Source organism: Odontomachus brunneus, unplaced genomic scaffold, assembly GCF_010583005.1.
Source record: "Odontomachus brunneus isolate Ranch 3 - 2012 unplaced genomic scaffold, Obru_v1 Obru_scaffold_008, whole genome shotgun sequence".
Classification (NCBI taxonomy): Eukaryota; Metazoa; Arthropoda; class Insecta; order Hymenoptera; family Formicidae; genus Odontomachus; species Odontomachus brunneus.
The window spans coordinates 3,184,140-3,205,006 of record NW_022639458.1 but is presented as its reverse complement, the minus strand read 5'-3'; the positions used below and the strand labels follow the sequence as shown (position 1 = coordinate 3,205,006).

Here is a 20,867-nt window from a genome sequence, read left to right as displayed (position 1 = left end):
ATATATATATATATATATATATATATATATATATATATATATATATATACAGGGTGTCTTAGAACTACAAAGCTCTCGTGAAAACGATTAGGCGACAGTTTCCCGAAAAGTGGAGGGGATAATGTTGATACCAAGAAAAATCTACACGATATAAGGGCCTATAACGTTTAATGATGTCGTTATGTATCGCTGCAGTTATTTCATAATACAAAAAATCTACGCAATGATATATAACGATGTCGTTAAAAGTTATAGAATATACTTCATAATTTAAAGATCTGTTTTTTGTAACTGTGAAGCAAGTATACGTTTTCTCACTTTAACCTTTTGCATTAGTTCAGCAGTGCAGTTATAAAGAACAGGGATCCTATTCTTGAAATTTTTGCGTATATGTAATTTTCATTGCGCAGCTATTTTATGGTATGATTAAACCTGCGCAGTAAAATTTACGTATACGCAACTATTTCAAGAATAGAGGTCCAGCGCTGGGATTCTGTAACTCGTTATTGGAGTTAACGACAGTTTCGTTATCGTTGCGTAGCTTTTCTACGGTATACAAAAGTTGCGCAACGATAACGAAACTGTCGTTAACTCCAATAACGAGTTACAGAATCCCAGCACAGGGCCCTTAGGGCTATTGCACACAAATTGACATAACTGCATATGCATAGCATAAGACCGTATGTACCAATGAGCATCGAGTAGTATTAAGTCGCCATATTGGTGTTCGATGCTTAATATTCGATGCTCATTGGTCCATACGATCTTATGCTATGCATATGCAGTTATGTCAATTTGTGTGCGATAGCCCTTATTCTTGAAATAGTTATGTATATGTAAGTTTTACTGCGCAGGTTTAATTATACCATAAAATAGCTGCGCAGTAAACTTACGTATACGTAACTATTTCAAGAATAAGGGTCCAGATCTTTAAATTATATCGTGTAGAGATTTTCCTTAGTATCAACATTATCCCCTTCGGGAAACTGTCGCCTAACCAATTAATATGTAATATAATTTATATATATCCCACACAGTACAGAAGTTTCAAAAAGCTTTCAGAAAGATTTCAGGAAGATCTCAAAAAGGTTCAATGTTTCTGAAACCTTTCTGAAAACTTTTTGATACTTTTGTGCTCTGTGGGATATTACTTGTAATATATATATAATTTATATATATATTACAAGTAAAATATATGTGCATATATATGTATGATGTATATGCACAAATATCATATATATTTTATATATATATTATAATTATGTTATCGCATAAAAATAAATATTTTGGATTAATTATATCTCGTTTTTAATATATTATTTCTGCGTATAAACAGATCTGCCAGGCAAACAGTCAACATGTTTAAAAAAAAAATATATATATATATATATATAAAAGAATACATTCAAGATATATTCAAGATTATGCTGAGGATATTATGTGTACTATGTGGGTAGTATATAACATGATTATAATTTTTACAGCTCTACTCATTTGTTGTTAATTTGTAGTAAATTTTGTTTACATAAACTCGATATTATTAGTTACAAATAAGGAAATTATTATCAAGGAGAGAGAATCATTTAAGAAAGAATTAAATTCTAAAGATATAATAATTATTTAGATGATTAGTGATCACATAGAAAGTCGTCATAAGTCGTTTGAAGACTATTCTTAATCAATCTCTCTCTTTCCCTCTCTCCCTTTTTTCTTATCCTGTCATAACTCTCTTTGAATGAGCTTGTCCGTAGAAAGTTTTATTCCAGCGAATTCGTAGCGTTGTCGATACTTTTGACCAAGTATCTTTTCAAATGTGACTCTTTACCAACATGCTGTATTAAGATGCTTACGTAGAGTCATGTAGAGTTGAAAATGGCGGCAGAGTGAGCAGTGTTGTTTTGAACCGATCGTTTCTGCCGACAATCATACACATTACTCGATTCGACTTGAGGACATAGTCATGGATATCTCAAGTATGCTTGAGGTACAAGTAAAGGAAGTGAGAGTAGAGACAAATGTCAAAGAGAACGGTGAACATAGCGGTTCCAAAGGCAAGGGTACGCGACTTCTCATACCTGGATAATCTCAACGCACACATCATAACCTAACAACCTGTCTCTCGTCGTTTCAGTCACATCGAGAAGTCAAGGATTCAATGCCATAGAATCTATACCGATCTCTATAGATGAGCACAATTACTATCAAGTAACGTTCGGCAAGGGTTAGTTTTCTTTTTTAATAAAAATACATTGTCATTTCTTGTAATTTACAATTTGTAATTGAATTGTAGCTAGTTTAATTTTATTTTCTGCTTTTTTTGTATATTATATGCATTTTAAATATGAGGAATCATAAAAATCAATGCTGTGGGAGTTATTGTATACTAAATTATATTCTACTATTGTATTCTACTGTTAAACATTTGATTTTCATAGATATAGCATCTGTACGATATCGCAGACTTCATTGTACAGCTTGTGATGTACATATTGGTTCTGCTCCATCTCAATCTCATAATATGTTAGAACATCCTGTACTTCGTACATTATTATGTGCAAGATGTCGTGAATTTTATGGTGATGGGACCTTTGAACAGGGTAAATAATTTAATTGATTTTTATCTTTTGCTTTTTTAAAGCTTGTTTATTAATATACATATCTATATTTCATGTTTCTCTATTGCATTCTCAGGGGATGATGCTACAGACATGTTCTGCAGATGGTGTGCAAATGGTGGTAATTTATATTGTTGCTCTTATTGCAGTAATACATTTTGTTATAAATGTATACGAAGAAACTTTGTATCTCGCGTAAGAAAGAAAATTGAAGCAGATGAAAAATGGCAGTGCTTTGTATGCAACCCAGCCGATTTATATGATATGAGAGCTGTATGCTGGGCTCTACTTCGACATATACAAACAGTAACAAGGTATTAGGAATGTAATTACTCTTAATCTTTATATTAAATACAAAGTGCTTAAAAAATATGTTAACACTTATATGAAAAGTTATTTCTATATAAGTTATTTCTATATAAGTTACTTCTATATAAGTATTAACATTTTTCTTTAAACACTTTATATTATGTCACTTTATTATGCATTCAATGATAAAAATGACGAAAAGTTAATAAAGATCTAAAGGATGTTTACTTTCGGAGTTTTTAGACATTTTTTCTCATAATTATGAAATTCCTTATGATGACTTAACTTGAATTTGGTTGTATATTCCAGTATACTACGAAATGAAAAAAATATGAGTCCAGAAATGATCAAGGAAAAAATGAATTTGGACGAATCCGAGTGTTGTCCGCGCAGGAGTAAACGTAAGCAAAAACGGAGACAGGAATCTAATTCGGAAGATGAAGACGAGAGTTATATTCCTAAAATTAATGGAATACCAATAATTATAAAGCGTAAATCAACCGCAAGTGTAAATCAATACAAGAAACGTAAATTGAGACACAGCGCACCAAATGGCACAAAACAAGTACGCCCACTACTAATTCCTTATAGACTATCTGCGTCTTCATTGCCGAACGAAAAGCCGAAAGAATCGAAATCGCCGTTTCCGCAGAACGAACCAGCTAAAATTGACTGCCAAGAAGCAGTTGTCAAGTCACGCGAGAGTACCGTTACTCCACCACAGAACAAAATGAACTTGATTGATTCTCCCACACCGACGCGATACGAATCCAGTGCAATTCCACCTTCCTTGTACCATACGGCCATTATCAATCAAACTGCAGCGTCTACAACTTACATTCGACCGGCTATGATGAACTCTGCGTTTCATCAAATCATTCTGCCAGCGCCACCGCCAGTACAAAAGATTCAGACAATTCGTAGTAGCTCCTATAATTCGTCCCAGTCTCTTCGGAATTCAAAGAATTCAATGGTATCCATATCCAAACCGATAGAAAATCGCTCAAGACCTCAACTTATTTTTCCAACAGTAAGAACATCCGAAGAAACATTAACTCCTAATATAATCGACCTCGATAGTGATTCCGATGACGAGCCGAAAATCGTCAAACAGCATAATTCGACGAACAACGATGTGGAAAATATGGACTTTGTAGATATCTCCTCTGACAAGATAATACCCGTTGCTCTTTTTAGTACAGAAAATGATAACAGCATAAAGGAAGACGACCAACCTCTAATAGAGGTGTGCACAACTTTAAAGAAACCACCCCCTTCTTTTAGCGATATAATGTTAACGCATAATCGAGAACTCGATACATTTTTAGAAAACTTAAAAGAAAACATGCATAATTTTTTTACTTTACCTGATAATGAGACTGTTAAAGACAGTAAATTGGCGGCCGACCAAAAAATCAAACTATTCCACAAAAATATGCGTGAAACAGTTTTCCAGCTAGCGCATATTAACGATAGAGTAATACGTGAATATAACAAATGGGAGAGGTCCAGGAAGACTGAGACTGAAACATCATCAACTAACCAAAGTACAGTGATGCCCCGAGAAAATATAGATATTCCTTTAAATATGACTTGCGTCAATGAGTCTGATACTGAGTCCGATTATGATAAATCGGAATATCAGATTATAGAGTCATCTGATAATATTAAATCTAGCAACATTCTTGAAGACTTATTACTGTTTGAGAAGAACGTAAAACATTGCAGTGTTGGTAATAGTGCGCCTTCGACTGAAGATAAAGCGATTCAGGTATACGATATTCTTTCAAAGGATTATGAAAAATGTATCAGTTATTCTTTGTTGACGAAAGCCCATTACGAGAAGGAGATCGACGAGGATGTTTTGGAACCTGCGAAAACACCCAACGAGAGTTACTTTGATAAGTATCAAGAGCAGTTTATCTTTTATTTGCAACATATAGAGGATTACGGTATCGAAACGGAAGATATGAAAGGGTTGGAAAATCCGGACAAAACCTTTAAAGAATCGAAAATGCCAGACTCACCGGGTACTTTAGAATCTCGCCAAAATATCAATTTGCTTACTGCATTTACCGAAAAGTCGGAAAATTGCGATCAAGAAGAAAGTTCGGAAAGTTGCGCTAATTTCACCGATAAACTCGACGTGCCGGCAAACACAGCAGACATTGTGGAGATTGCGGAAACTAACAGTGATTGCAATAATGAAATACAAATTACGAGTATACAACCTGCCGAGAAAATCGGAGAAACAATGAAACCATCAAAAGTTCAGAATGGTGCGACAACATTAAACAATGATGATGCGAGTTCGAGTAAAAATGCCAATGACGTAGTAAGTGTGGAAACAGCTATAACGGAGAGTGAGGACTGTACAATTATCGAGGATTAATGAAAGACTTCACTAAGTTATGTGTAATATTACGTAAATACTCGAATAATTTACAGTTCTAGTTTAGGATAAAACCTGCTTTAAACGATCTATAATGTGCGACAGAGAAAATAATACAACAGAATATTTATATTATTGTTAATGTGCGCAAAATGAAGACATGATTTATAAATAGTTACAATTCGAATAGTTATTATATTAAATATAACACACATCTAACTAAAATAATTCAGATTGAATAGTAAATATAAAATTGTTGGTATCATCCTTATATGTTTACATGCGCAATATATTATGTATAATGCAGATACATATGTATATATATACATATTGTGTCCATAAAAGTAGCATATATAATATACTTTATATATGTATGTATACAAATTTACATCCATAAATGTAATTTTGATTTTTTAATCAAAATATTCTAAGAAACGATTGCAATTTTCTTTTATTATGTCATAAAATGATATCAATAAAATTTCTTTTTCTCATGTTTAAATTATTAGAAAATAAACACTAATGATTCTTCGAATAGTTTTTGTATTATATAACGTACCAAATTATAAATATAAAAATATAAAAGTCTAGAATTTTATCGTGAATTATAGATGGTTTAAAGCAAATTTAATTTGTAGAAATGTGACCACTTGGCACTTTTATATTTTATAAAGATGTTTCAATTATATTCTGAATATTCTATTCTGAATATATCTTCATATTATATTCTGAAAATTGCATTGTCAAAAATAATATACATTGTATATTATACGTAATATTTTATTTTTAAGTTAAAAAATCATTGACGATTTCGGAATAGGTTCTGTTCAATAAAAAGCTTATTATCAAAAAAAGTTAGACTGATTTTTCTTTTTTTCTTTATAGGTATTTTTAACACATTGAGTTCCAAATTAGATTCGAGTATGTATGAACAGAATACTAGATCAGAATTTTCTGGCCGCCACATAGTTGTATACAGTTATCATTTAATATGTTGCACAAGTTGCTTAATTAAGTAAGATATCTAGTAAAATCAATTCTAAATAATAACAAAATCATATACAAATAGATGACGAGTCTTTCATAAAAATTTATGCATTGTCTAGATATGAATGATGTGACACTCAACGTGTTAAAAGCATTAAAATTGTTTGTAGTAAAAAAAAATTTCGCTAAAAACTGATGTGAGGCTTTCAACAAAATGGTTCATTCAAATGTATCAATTATGGAAATTTGTTCAGCGAAATTTAATAATTTTTGTAGTTTTATGAATAACTGCTTATCGATATCCTACAACTATTAATATCCTATAAAAATGATTTCTATTTGTTGAGTTTATAGAAGATGACGTTAATTTTGTGATTGATTTTATATCCTTATGAATAATAGTTAATTAATATTCATCATATTCATTCGATAAATATATTTAAATTTAGCTATTTTGTATTTTTGTCAAGAACAATGTCTTATTAGTGATTTAATTTTTTTTATATATAAGACAAAAGTTCTAAAACACCAAAATTGTGTTTAAAGATTGAAAATATATAAACTATGTACAGTATAGTGTTATATATTATGATTTGACATTTTCATATCAAATGTTACTATAATGACAGTTTCACCAACGTAAGATACTAAATTAAATTTGCGATGACTTAAGGAAGCCCCTACAAATAAATTGTTCAAAAATTGTATTCTTATATTGCGCGAAGTAATTATCATGTATCGTATACTTACATATAAATATATAAGTTTTTTTCCTCGCTATACGAGTTTCAAATACTGAATTAATTTATCTTTATGTTGCATAGATATAAACATTTATATATACACACACACACACACATATTATACATAAATATAATACAATATACAAAAGGCAAATAGTTTCATTCCTTATAGTGGCGTCGGGCCTAAAAATATGTAAAATATAACTATGTATGTTAAAAACAAAAATGGTTTCTTACACGATTTTTCATTATACTGTTTGACATAAACTGAATAGTTTCTATTTTATTTTTATCGAAACATATGTTTAATTGGTACGATAATAAAGTGTCTTCCAGATATGACAGAGCCACTTATTAGAGTTGACTTCTTTTTACTGAAAATATCTAAGAGTTTATCATTTATTTCTTAATTTTATCATCTAGTTCTCAATTTACTACATTAATTATTTTTGTAACCAATTTTTATATGAATTATAAAACTATCAGAAAATAAAATTTACTCCAATAAAATTAAATAGAAAATGAGATTTTACTTAACTAAAACGAGTTCTAAAACTAATTACCAAAAAGTAAGTAATTTTAAACTTTTATAACTTAAAAATCATCGATCTTCTCATATTTTTATTAAAGAAATATGTAAGCTCTTAATTGCTAAAAAGCCTAAGAGTGGTTCAGTGGATCTGGGATACCCTGTATATAGAGTATTATGTAATAGTGATATGAACTTGTATATAAAAACATGACGTTCCGTACATATATAAGAGGACATAATTAAGTATACAAAGCTTTTATATTATATTGCCATGATAGATATACTATGCACAACGGTTATTTCAATGTATTTGTATGTACGTATATATATATATAAATACTAATATGAGATATACCAATTTCTGCTATATGTACTGCTATGTGAGATATATATATATATATATATATATATATATATATATATATATATATATATATATATGTGTGTGTGTGAGTTTTGAAAGAGAGGGAATTGCATGGAAAAAGTAAATTGGTTTTTATTAGATAATGTGTTTTTAAACTTAATATAATTTACGTAGCACATATGTGACCAGCCCATTAAACTTATTCCTTTTTAGTAGTTGTAAATGTTTCAATCTTCCATTCAAAGTTTATCGAGATCTTGTTTTGCCTGAATAAATTTACAACAAGCTTTCAATTAGCATAGTTGTTTCTTATAATATAACACAATTACAACGATTTCTTTCCAACGTACTTTTATTTCATTTCTTGTCGTATACATATATCAACTCACAGAAACGTAACATTCGCCTGGTCGAGTAAACATCTTACTTTCAGCGTATTGATACCTATTTGACTTATATTACACATGAAGACGCATGTAAGTCTTGCTTTGTAATGATTTTATCATAGAAAGTCATTTATCTAATTACACGCCTGTAAGAGTTCGCAATCAATGATTTGTATAAAAAAAAAGAACTCAGTAGAAAACTAAAAAAGCATAAGATACTCGTAGTTGTCTATTACAGACGTTTGTACATGAGAAACGTAATTTTCTATCTTTTTTCTCCTTAATCACTACGACACGCGAAAACGTTTATGTTTGTGTAATACTACTCTCCATCTCGTCACTACATTACGATTTCGCGTGACGTGCTTTTATGGGTACAAATATAGAAACTGATAATGTAGCTCGTACAATGTACTTGAGCAAGTAGTGGTCCTTCATATAATAGTTTACATAAATAACACGTTAACACGTTCGTTGCCGACTTAATGTAACATAACGGATAAATTTCCCTTGGTAACGCATGCATTACATACGTGGTAGCGAACGTGTTAAAAAATAGAAATGGTAATGTCGAGTTGTCTTAAATAGAAATTAGCAATATAAAGCGATATGAAAACACACGAGAACACAGATCGCCGGCAGTTTGTCTGATGACACTCATATGCGTTGCACTGTAGAATCATTGTTGCAGCGTTCCTAGAACTCCTGAGTTATCCTTATGAATAACTTCTTAGTATCGAAATTGACCCTTCCTGCCCATTCCGTTATGGTATACCCTTAGCGGCGTATAATTTCCATTTCCGTTCATTGCTATATTTGTAGAATTATAAAAAAAAAATTATGGAAACGATGAAAATTAGAAAAATAGTCGCGCGTTTGAAAACAAGTGACAGACACACAGTTTTCCCCACGATGCATGCAGAGGAAAAGAAAGTGTTACGAAGAAATCTGTAGAATCGTTATTTCTTCGACTGCGATGAATTTCAATTATCGTCAAAATCAGAGGAGATTCGCGATTCTAAAGATTTCCGCGTTAAATGCGAGAGGACGCATTGTTAGACAGTACACAAAGTACACATGTTCCGAAGAACGTAAAGCAAAGAATTGTATCTCGACCGTATTTGATCACTTACTCGATTCGTAATCTCTTATAGCAGCTTGCAAAGTCATGATGCGTATTAGACAGTGCGCTCTCGCAAAACTCGACTAGCATGCGTGGATATTAATTAAAAGCCGCTTACCTTGCACAATCGTAGAAGGTTGACGAGGACCTTGGATGGTGTGTGCATGACATCTTGGCTTCAGTAGACCGTGATATAATATGAAATACAGGACGGCAACAATGGCCGCCGCTACTGCCATACAACGATATACAAATCTGAGTGAGTTCACGATGTCCCCGTCGCCGAGATTGACATAAGCACCGATGGCGGCTCCGATGCTCCGACCTATATACAGTTGAATATGGAATAGAAATCAATAATTTAGATTACTGATGGTTTTGTTGTAACATTAATTGGTAGCGTACCAAAGCCGAAGTGAGCTATCACAGGCAGCCCTTGGGCAGTCACCGTTAAATGACGCGGTACTAAATGTCGCAGGTAAAGAATGGCAGTAACCCACATTATCCCTAAGGTGAATACTTCTAGAGCCTCCGAGATTAGAGACCACCAAGGTCCCATTACGAGACTCAGTCCGGTGAATCTGAGTAAAAATTGGTTGAAATTGGTCTTAACGGTCGGTATTTTTGACACGAGTAAAAAAAAACCCAACAAGATTTTCCTCGATGATTGTCGTGCTGTTGAAATAGGAAAAACTTACCTACCTAATTATGTACACCGTGAAGGCAGTGATGAGAAGATTACTGTGGCCACAATAATCCACGAAATGTTCGGACTTCCAGAGGAACAAGAATGCCGGTATCGCTCCGACAGTCATAGCGACACCAATTAAGAGTTCATCGCCTCCTAGCCTTTGCAAGTGCCTGCGTTTGAGGGGAAGAGATTTTTAGCGTCTCGGATGAACGTGCTATCACGATGACGAACGATTCAATCATTCGTATAAAGGTATGAAACTTTCAATCAGAACTCTTACAAGGGTAGGTAGCTGTCCATCGCGCTCCAGAATGTTCCCAGAACTAATAGCACGAAGAACAAGGCGGCGGTCTCGCTGCCGTATCTCTTAATAGCGCTCATCGGCAACGCCAACATGCCGCTTCTCGTGTGCCACCACCATTCGGGTGGACTGAGCGGCATGTCGTTCGCCGACAAGGCGATGACGGACGCGATGATCATCATCACGGCGTGCAGAACAAGAGGCAGCCAATAAGCTGGCCCTATGTCGCTCGTCAAGGTGCTTAGATAACCGGCCAAAGGTCCCAACAAGGCGAAACCGAGAGAGCCGAAAGCCAATTGGCGCCCGACGTCACCGCGGCCGCACGACGTCTCCCTGGTTGCTATCACCACTGCTGCGTCAATCAGAGCGACGGCAGTCGTAGGGAAGATATCCGCGACCGATCGTACGACTAGGTATATCCAGACACACGGCCTACAGGCACTACGTTGGCCGTTGCATGACGCTACCGCCCAATCTCCGGTTCTTTGACACTGGCTTTCCGCCAGCACACTACCTGAAATGCGATATTATCTCGGTATAAAGGGAAATTGTTTCCCCGTAGTCAGCGTGGAGTATATAGTCGAAGATCTAAGGGTGATTTTCATCAAACTCCAATTAAACTAATGAATTAGATTAACCGGTAGAATTGCTAACAGCAATTTCTAGCTGCATAATTTTTCGTCGGACACTGATAAAAAATTAATACTGTGTATATTAGTAAAATAGAACAAATAATATATCTGTATAACCCTTAACAGTTATAAATATAAGTTACAAAGAGAGGACACGAGAATATTCTTTTTTACACGTTTAAATAACAAACTGTATTCTATTATTCTAAGTAGATGAGAATGATACATAACGATTACGGTAATCACGTACCTCTCTTATCTTGGCACATTCGAGAATAAAATATACACTTTATCGATATGACTGCGACAATCGTTTAGAAAAATGAACTTTTTGCGCAGCTAGTCGTGCCATAAATCTTTAATTAAGATTCTAAAGGAAATTATTACCGGGCAGAGTATACGGATTAATCAGGTCGCATTCTATAGAGCAACTCTGATTGAATTCAGCCATCCTGATTTCCAGTTCAGGCGGTATACGACAGGCGAAGTACTCAGCCACGGGATATGCGCACCATTCCTTTTCATTTTCGGCATTCAATGCTTGCCCGAGGCTACCATTCACCGGCAAGCAGCCAGAGTATTCCGTGTAAACGTGACAGACGACGTTGTCGTCCTCGTCCTTGTAACACAGATGCGGCGGTTCGTTCTCGGCCATAATATAACGACGAGTTTTTTTCGTCTCGTCGTGATCCTGCTGAGATTGTAACTCACGTAAGCGTGCGCGACACGTACCTTTATAAGATAATAGCGCATCTCCTAAGATAATGTACTGTAATTTGCATTATTTCACTTGATGTATTAAAGTCTTACTTGTGCGTAGAGTTCACTGTCCAGAGGTGCAACCGTCATTGCGCCGCTGCCTTCGAAATCATCCACGTCAGTGTTGGCAGTACTCTTAAACGTCGTGGTACCCGCGGCGAGTTCCGCGTGCCATCGTCGCGATCCAGTCGTCAGGTAACAGGCGTAGTTACAATTCTCCAGCAACATGATGCCCACCCCGCTGTCGTCGTCGGCCCAGCGATGACAACCAAAGCGATTTTCGCATCTTTCTTGCCGCACCTAAATAAGACTCTTTGATTCATGATACAATTTTACAAAATTTATTCAAATAAAAGAATGTGTCATGATAATCGAATTACTGTGTCGTGCGTCGAATTACTGAATATTTCTCAAATAGTTTTTTTTTCTTCGCATTATATTTCCTTATATCTGATTTCCGTCTATATCAAGTCTATGCAATCTTTCATATCGTTCTTAGTCATTACCATTGCTCCGTGCCGATCGCAGTTGAACTTCACGCCTGGGTTCTTTTCCCCCGACAACAGACCGTGATCCTTTCTGGGCATCAGCATCAGCAGTGAGTAAAAGAACGCCGAAAAGATGCAGGCGACGGCGATCATCACGCGAAGGTAACGACCAGTCGACGATTTGTCATTCTTGCTCTGACGTCTGGCGAGTCTGTCGGCGACCAGCCCCGCTATCAGGGGCCCGATTATCGCGATCACCGGCGAGATTATCGATATGAATCGGACATCCTCGATGTGCAATCCCACCTTCGTCATGTGCAGAGGAAGAAACGGGAAAAGGCAGCCGAGGCCTGAAGAAAGAAAGAAGCGATCACGAGATGCGACGTCGGAAGTCGGAAGACATCGCGGCGAGTTCTCGCCGGATGAAAAGAACGATGCTCACCTCCGAAGAAGATGAACAGAAGACACTTGAGGGATATCAGGTTCGTGTTGATGAGCTTCTTCTTTGGCAGGTCTTTCGCCGTGTCCATCTTCTCCGTCGACGCCGTCGTGGTCATCGTGGAGGAGCCGGTTTTGTCTTTACTCGGAAACGATCGCAGATGCGCCGGTCAATTGGGACGACCTGGGGTCGTCTACTATAGCCACTGCTCCTCTATCTCCATTGCGATGCGCCCATTCTGCGTGCCGTTCGAGACCACGCTAAAGGAAGAATATTATGCAGATGATATATAGTATATACAGCTATTTATAAATATTTATAGATAAGCAACGTGCCTTCTCCTTCCTTCTCGTGCCGGCCCTTTCAACCGGGAAAAGAACGAGAGCTGCTCTTGTCGACTTTGTATAAAGTGCAATTTTGATTATTAATTATATCAATTTCTGCTTAAAAGATGTAACAGAATTAGATAAGAAAAATCTATGTAACTAAATCATGTTTTTAGTAAAAAATGATAAAATTATATGGAAAGAAAAAAGGCTGTGTGTGTACTCAAATAAATATTTACATAATCGTTTAGTATAATATTATTTAATTGTTAAAAGTAACCCAGACAGCACATGATCTCCAGAGGATATCCTGGGGACATTCTCAGAGACATTCTCAGAATATCTTTAAGATATGTACTAATTTTCAAATATATATTCAACGATATGTTTACAATCTCTTATGGAGATTTGTGCTGTTTGGGAAGTTACGATATAAAACGAAAGAAAGTGATAACTTCTTTATATGAGTTGAAATGTTAATAATAACTCCAGATAAACTCATATATTATTTCAATTTCGCATATATTTCTATCAATTCTTATTAGACTTTTTAAGCAGGGATTCTATTTTAATGATGTTATGAATGATAAAGTGACAGATGTATAAAACGTCAGTGTGAAATTCTTTCCCGTCGTCATCAATTGAGATTTAATAGAGATTTAATTGAGACTTAACACTAACACACACAGAGCGGAAGTAGCGATATGAGCTCCGTTAAGCGCACGTATATCCGGTGGATCTTTGAAATTAATATTCTCGAGAGCGAAGTCTCGCACACGAGTAAAAATCTCTCTCTCTCTCTTTCTCTCTCAAATGCAAATTAATCGCTCACCTAATACAATTGAGTATTACGCGTGCTCCGTAACGATACTTCGGTTGACTGAGCGAGATCGTTATGTGATTCGGACGCATATAACCGGACAGGAAGACGATCGCACCTGTCCGCGAGACATCAAAGGCGACCCGCGTGAATGTAATATATAACGACGTCACGTGGTTCCGTAATGCGACGACAATGAAATCATTGTACTATATTCGGCCGTTGACAGACGTGCCTCGGAGACAGAATGGTCGATGTGTAAGATCGAGTTGAATGGATTTCCGCATAGGTAACGAAGAGATATGCACAATCACAATATAAGTCATCCCCTTTTAATTCTATAATAAACGCATTAAAAAAAAACATATTAGACTTTTTAAGCAGGGATTCTATTTTAATTCTATAATAAACGCATTAAAAAAAAACATATTAGACTTTTTAAGCAGGGATTCTATTTTAATGACGTTATGAATAATAAAGTGACAGATGTATAAAATGTCAGCGTGAAATTCTTTCCCGTCGCCGTCAATTGAGATTTAGTAGAGATTTAATTGAGACTTAATACTAATACACACAGAGCGGAAGTAGCGATATGAACTACAAACATATTGCTCGCTGATGTGCCAGGATATTGTACCGATAATAAAGATTCATCTGATATGGATTTCAAGTACCAGCCAGAAACACGGGCCGATAGTGCAATTATTAGAATGACAAAAGTGGTGAAGGACTCGATAAAGCGCTCTCCGACGTCCTTCGACAGGAGAACTCGCCGTTTCTCTTTGGGAACACGCTTATTATTAGATATCATATTGGAAAACCGCTCTTCCCGATTAATATAAATGACGCAAATCCAGTTCGCGTCGTCCAAGAAAGACAGTAGGTCGCAATTAATATTCCACAGCACGCGACGTTTTTCGCAGCTTTCACGGTGAGACGTCTGCCATTGCGAGAGACAAGAGCGAGACAGATTTGATCTGCAAACACGTCGCCGTAAAGTCTCCCCGGTTCCCCTGCATCTTACACGTGGGAAACAAACAACCCGCGGAGAACGGGAGGGCAGCAAAGGTATATATTTATATGTATCGGATCGTAAAGTATGCCCTGCGCGGGCGAGCAGTGACATTTATCCATGAATGACCGTGTATATACATTTTATGCGTCGGGAGAATTCGTGCCAAGGTAAGCGCGCGTGTACGATTGCACGGATGCGTTCAAGCATCGCCGCGTATCAATCTATCCGATACAGACGCAACGAATTCGGGACATTCGAGGCGCGTGCGGCCGACAGCGTCACGTGTATACATGTGCGCATGTCGTGCCGATCGATTTTTACCCGAGTAACTGTGATATATTAATTACGCGGCAACAAACTATCTCGTTAAATGTATCGCAATTAATTAAAGTTGAAAAACTTTTTTCCTCTTCAACTTCTCGTTTTTTTTTTCAAATTTTATATCCTCAATATAAAAGATACAAAAGATGATAATTATTCCGACTAATCTTTCTTCGACGACTCTAACTTTGAATATGTTATCAAGATCGCTGTGCTGAATAACATGCAAAATATTTTATGCGTCGGTCATTGTTTACTAAAAATTTATAACATAAGAAACTTCATAGGTGAAATATACTCTTTCGACATTTCCGTGTACATTTAAGAAGCATATGTGTGAGTGGAGTAAAGAACTTCATCTCTGCAAATCTTAATATAACTTGTATCACTCTGACATGTATAATTCTTAAATGTACACTGTGTCAGAAAAGTAAGTTCTATATTCATAAAACTTCTTTTAATTAATAACTTTTTAATAAACAATGACCGACAGTTTAAACTTTTTGCATGTTATTTAGTATAATGATCTTGATAACATATATTAAGTACAAGGTTACTGAAGTGGGATTAATCAGAGCGAGTTATTTACCTAGAAATTATTATCCGATCAATTACACAGCTGACAAAAAAAAATGTTGTTAAGTAACTCTAATCAGAGTAGGTATTTCTTATAAATTTTCGCTCACAGAAAATAATGTCGCTGATTAAATTGCTCCATTACGTCAGGTTTCCATTACGTCAAAGTTAATTTGAGTTTTACGTTGAGAAATTAGTGTCCCGATTTCTTAATTATCGTATCTCAAATATTTTTCTTTTTCTTATTTTCATCATGATCAACGAGAGAACCTGCGGAAAAAAGAGCGTAAACGATTGTACGGAAACTCAATTTATCTTCATATTTCCTCGGCATTCCGGATTGATTACGTTGCCGTCGTAATTGTCGTCGTTACGCATAAGCAGCGACACACTTGGTTACGTAGTTCACGACAATCTCGTCGTTCCTTCAGCGCGTCTCTCCTCCTACGCCGCCTCGTAATTAAATGTCTGCCTCCTCTGCCTTTTATCGGCATCTTCCGTCTTGCGAATTTCGCGCGGTCAGCAATCACAAACAGGAGCAAGCAGCGAGTGACACTTTTCACAAAGGAGACTGAATTAGGATGTCGGATAAAGTGTCCTCCTCTTACGGAGAGTCAGCAAGAAATCCGCCATATAAATTCAATTTTGATCTGTTATCTCTCGGACTCTCTCGCATATTGGCAAGGATATTGTGTGTAAACACATGTACGAGTAAATATATCTTGTACACATTGACGTTCCGGATGTTACACACCGAAGTGTATTTTCGAACGCGACCGAACTGTCCTTTCGCTATTCAGTCGTTTGATTTCTTTTCGTACTTGCAATTTATGTTCAAAAACATGTGCGAGAAGCGTCTTGTTTACTTCGGCTGCTTATTCGTTTGTAACATGTTTTTAAGCGGCGATATTTCTCGCTCTATTCAATAAATTGCAATTGATTGCAATTACGATGAGGAATTGTTACGCTCTTATCTGGGCATCAGTTCGCCAGTCTTGGGATGACTGCAAAACGGCGGACTGGAGCGTACAGTGCGTGTATTGGAACGACAGTTCTAACTGGGTTAACGACAAGTTACGGGAGCCTCGGATGTTTTTGCACACTTAAGGCAGTTGTATCATGAAACGAGTTTCGTGAGATTTTTTTATGAAACTTGCGCTACAAACACAGTGAAGTATTATCTAATAGCTCGTGCAATGAGAAAAAAAATTGACTATTTGGAAACTGAGATATTTGCAATTAAAGTTGATGCTTTTACATGCGTTCCTTGAGACTAGCTTAATAAGCTACTGTTAATTTCTATTTTCAATAACTTCTAAGCTACATGCATTGAGAAAAAAATACTTTAAAATTTATTTGTGAGATATAAAATTGATTTTTCTATGAATAAACCTTATATATTCTACAAATAAATTTTCAAATATCATTTTTTCAGTGTATGTGAAATTTTGATAACAAATTGCTATAATATTAAAGACTAATATATAGACATTTTATACAACTTTCAGGATTATTGATCATTCTGTTTTCAACAGTGGAAAATCTAGAATTTATAGTAACTCGAAATACAATATAAATATACACAAATCTAAATATTTATAAATCTCTTTTTATTATCTATGCATCTTTATTAGATAAACTGTGATGCATGAAATAAAGTACTGATCAGAAAAATAAAGAATAATACTTTTTTTCGTATTTATAATATTGTGAATATGTTTATCTCGATTTTGTTATGAATTAACAATGTTTAGTGAATTTAGTGAAACAAATGGATAGAAACGTAATTTTATTTGATAAATAGTAAATTAATTATGTGGCTTTCTTTTGATGCACCACTAAAAATATAGCACTTAGCGATGCAACTATTTTAAAGAAGTGGTTATTGCGTTTACCGCTCATAAACATGATTTCTACGAAACACTTCAAAATCCAGTTGTATCCAAAAGCGCGTTATTAAATGAAACCGAAACTATGATACTCACAAAAGGTATTGAGTTTCCTTCTGCAAGATTCGCGTTTGTTCGTTAATATTTACCGCATATTTACATATTTGATCCAATCTCGCTGCGTGTTGCATGGTAATGTAAATTCCACTTAGTTTCGCTTGGATGCACAGCGTTTCCTTTTTTTAATTTCGAGCTACTGTTTACGATCACCTGACGAAGGAACTGTACGCGCAGTTAGATTTCCGCGCGTTTTCCGTATGCGTGCATTATGCCAGGCTATAAATAGGCGTGTGTGAACGACACTTTTTAACTAGGCGAGATTCATCTAATTTATCTTCATTGAACGGCGCTCCAATGGACGGAAGTTACAGTCTGCATTAAGCGCAATAATAAAATACGTCTGATAATACCTGCCACCCTAATTTCGTATATGCTTTTCCCGTACACGGAATACTCCGTGCGCGCAGCTCCGGACATATTGTACTTCCATCCAAGACACATCAGCGGCAATGATGCAGAAGGCGATAGATTAATTGTTGCTTATGTACATATTTTCTAATTTTATACGGACGGAATATTGTGATTTTATTTCATATAAATTTTTTCCAACTTTGCTATGTTTCCCAAAGTGCGAGATTGTCAGCAAGATTTATCTTACAAGGAATATAGTAAATTTCGCTGGAAACATTAGCAACTTTGCTGGAGACAACAAATGGATAACAAATGTTTAAATAGTATTTAAATAGTATATATTTCATCTATTTCTCGGTTACAAAATTCTATAGTAATTTGTATTACAAAATTCTCTCCATGCATAAATCTTGTATTCATTGGGTATATTATACTGAGTATGCATATTGCAAACATGTATTTTTTTCGAGCGTCTCGACATCGAGAAAAGAAGAAAATGTCTGGAGGCAATTGCTGATATCTGATGTCGCTACGTTGGACATTCAGTGGATTTTGAGATACCTTATGCAAATGTAGCACACGATGGTTTCGGACGAGCTGTGTTTTTCTTTCTTCTTTCTTTACGGTATCTAGATGTCCTCCGCAAGACTACCACGTTGCGTCACCGGCAACAAGTCTCTGATTACGTCAATATCCAACTCCACATCGCCGAGTCACCGAATATCTTCTGGATTTTCGCGATCAGAGTCGAAATCAAAACTAATCCGCAATGTATCGTCAAATTTACGCGACATTCCTCATCATGGGTAATCAAAAACTTTTCTCCTGGAAAGAAAAACAATTGTAAAAATTATGATAAATAAAAAATGATTTCCTGAGAACGCGAATATAATGCGCGATAAGTGCACTACTAAAAGCGTCAAAATTAACGTGTTTTTCTCAGTGTTTCTTATTATTTAGTTCCATAATTTTTATATATGCAATAGAACATTTATGAAAGTATGTTCAACGATAGGCTGTCGATAAGATAATAGTAATCAGCAAATGTATTTTTCATTTCATTCCACTAATTAGGCGCGGATAAGTATAATTTTGGCAGACATGTTCCGGACCAACTATCCGAATCGAAGACTGCTTTGCTCTGATAAGAAGCAGAAGATTCTCCGTCCTCTCGAGCGAAGGCCTCGAAGACCACTCCGCCTCCCCTTCAGGCTATTATCCGCTCTTGTAAGTGTCCGAACAATGGATATTCGCACAATCGTTCCTCCTCATTTTCTTGACTCTGATGATAATGATACGCTCCATTCGTCGTCATACCGCGTGTGGAAAAAGGAAATCGCGAAACGGAATCGCCCGTGTAGGTGAAAAGAAATAAGTTCCCCCTTTACTGTTGTTGTGAGAGCTCGAGCCGACACTGATTAAATCTTTCTCCAAAAGCGTGCAGTGCTCGTGTGCACGAGATCGTGCATGCTTCGATCCTCTAAATTTAGCTTGTTTTATTACTTTCACGGTTCAATCGCACACACGTGCCGTGAGACTGAATGAAGCGCGGCAAACCAGTGCGATTTTGTAATCACGGTTTACAAAAAAGAACTCAACACGTTAGAACCATTAATGAATGTCGGATAAACATCAATTTTTCAAAGAACGTAATATCCATTAAGGATCGACGTAACAATTGCACAGAGAAAACATTATTTATCTTTTCAATAATTCTTTCCAATTTTGCTATTCCTAGTACACTGAGAAAAAATGCTTGGTATTTGTAATCATAATCACATAGAGAAATAATCATAAATTATGGCCAAGAAAATTTCTTATTAAATTCCACTATAATGTTAGCGATAATAACCTTCATATGCATGTTACTACTACTATTTTCGCGTTAGAACGACTAAAAAATATGATTTGGACCAAAAGTAATTATAATTTTAGTTAGATCAACTTTTTTTCCTTTCAGTGCGATACAAAAATAGATTATCAGTAAGATTTGTCTTGCTAAGGAATAGCGATATTTTTAATAGCACATTTCAGTTCCTAAAATATAAATAGTGCATATGAAATAAAAAGTTAGTCAATTACTGCAGAGAATATCGATATATTTCTCGGTTACAAAATTCGGTAGTAATTTTTACTGTGAAATTCTCTTCGTATGTGTGTATGTGCGTGTCAACAACTTTCTCTTTCCTTTTAATTATATTACAGGAGTGGTGCCCGATTATCACGAATATCACGAGGTCATACCGGTACTCGCACGAAAACAAAAGAAAATCAATTATGACGCTGACCTTCGTTACGCGATAAGGGACTGCCGAGCAGTTTCCTTCAAGGCAATCCGTCATGACAGACACTTCCTGCGCTGTCATGTATCTTTTGTCGTACATACCCTGTTCGAACGATCGCCAATGTCGCACGGTATTATTCTCAAGATAACACGCGAGGCACGTTCGCGTTGTGATTATCGTTATTATGTAGGGACGTCATTGTGCGTGTGACCTTCCGCGGATCAGCCCAACGTGCGTTCCGCAAAACTGGGTTAATGAAATTACGCGGGAGAAAGAAGCTAGGGAAGCGTAAAGGCGTGAGCTCATCATGAGCTCACGCCGCCGACTATGACCCCACGGAATTTCGTGCTGAAGAGAAATCACTTCGTTCAGCGAATTGCGGCTGACGTTGATCCGGGCTGGG

The 20,867-nt window shown here is 35.8% G+C and overlaps 2 protein-coding genes across 8 annotated transcripts in view; one reads left to right on the top strand and one right to left on the bottom strand.

Annotated features, from left to right (window-relative positions):
- Positions 1-1,415: 1,415 nt before the first annotated feature.
- Positions 1,416-5,659, top strand: LOC116854128 (transcriptional regulator ATRX). Its single transcript, XM_032835733.1, has 5 exons — positions 1,416-2,057; positions 2,132-2,221; positions 2,436-2,597; positions 2,692-2,929; positions 3,234-5,659. Exons 1-5 carry the CDS (start codon positions 1,961-1,963, stop codon positions 5,314-5,316), a joined length of 2,670 nt encoding a protein of 889 aa, XP_032691624.1. The 5' UTR covers positions 1,416-1,960; the 3' UTR covers positions 5,317-5,659.
- A 2,617-nt stretch (positions 5,660-8,276) lies between these two features.
- The window catches only part of LOC116854098, a 23,125-nt gene continuing 10,534 nt past the window's right edge, over positions 8,277-20,867 (bottom strand). For 2 of the 7 annotated variants that reach the window (XM_032835677.1, XM_032835680.1), the window contains exons 2-12: positions 18,741-19,004; positions 12,765-13,021; positions 12,341-12,672; positions 11,886-12,134; positions 11,463-11,769; positions 10,423-10,957; positions 10,154-10,312; positions 9,857-10,032; positions 9,570-9,776; positions 9,462-9,485; positions 8,277-9,138 (exon numbers count right to left, since the gene is read on the bottom strand). In XM_032835677.1, coding sequence (XP_032691568.1) covers positions 9,059-9,138; positions 9,462-9,485; positions 9,570-9,776; positions 9,857-10,032; positions 10,154-10,312; positions 10,423-10,957; positions 11,463-11,769; positions 11,886-12,134; positions 12,341-12,672; positions 12,765-12,879 — 2,184 coding nt within the window. In that variant the 5' untranslated portion in view covers positions 12,880-13,021; positions 18,741-19,004 and the 3' untranslated portion in view covers positions 8,277-9,058. Of the gene's footprint in view, positions 9,139-9,461; positions 9,486-9,569; positions 9,777-9,856; positions 10,033-10,153; positions 10,313-10,422; positions 10,958-11,462; positions 11,770-11,885; positions 12,135-12,340; positions 12,673-12,764; positions 13,022-13,919; positions 14,246-18,740; positions 19,005-20,565; positions 20,829-20,867 lie in introns of those variants that run through there. The other 5 variants (XM_032835679.1, XM_032835682.1, XM_032835683.1 and 2 more) reach the window with 5 other exon arrangements.

Coding starts and splice junctions, on each gene's coding strand:
- LOC116854128 (XM_032835733.1), top strand. CDS start 1,961: ATGGATATCTCAAGTATGCTTGAGGTACAAGTAAAGGAAGTGAGAGTA. Junction 2,598..2,691: donor TGATGGGACCTTTGAACAGG/GTAAATAATTTA, acceptor TTGCATTCTCAG/GGGATGATGCTACAGACATG. Junction 2,930..3,233: donor CATATACAAACAGTAACAAG/GTATTAGGAATG, acceptor TGTATATTCCAG/TATACTACGAAATGAAAAAA.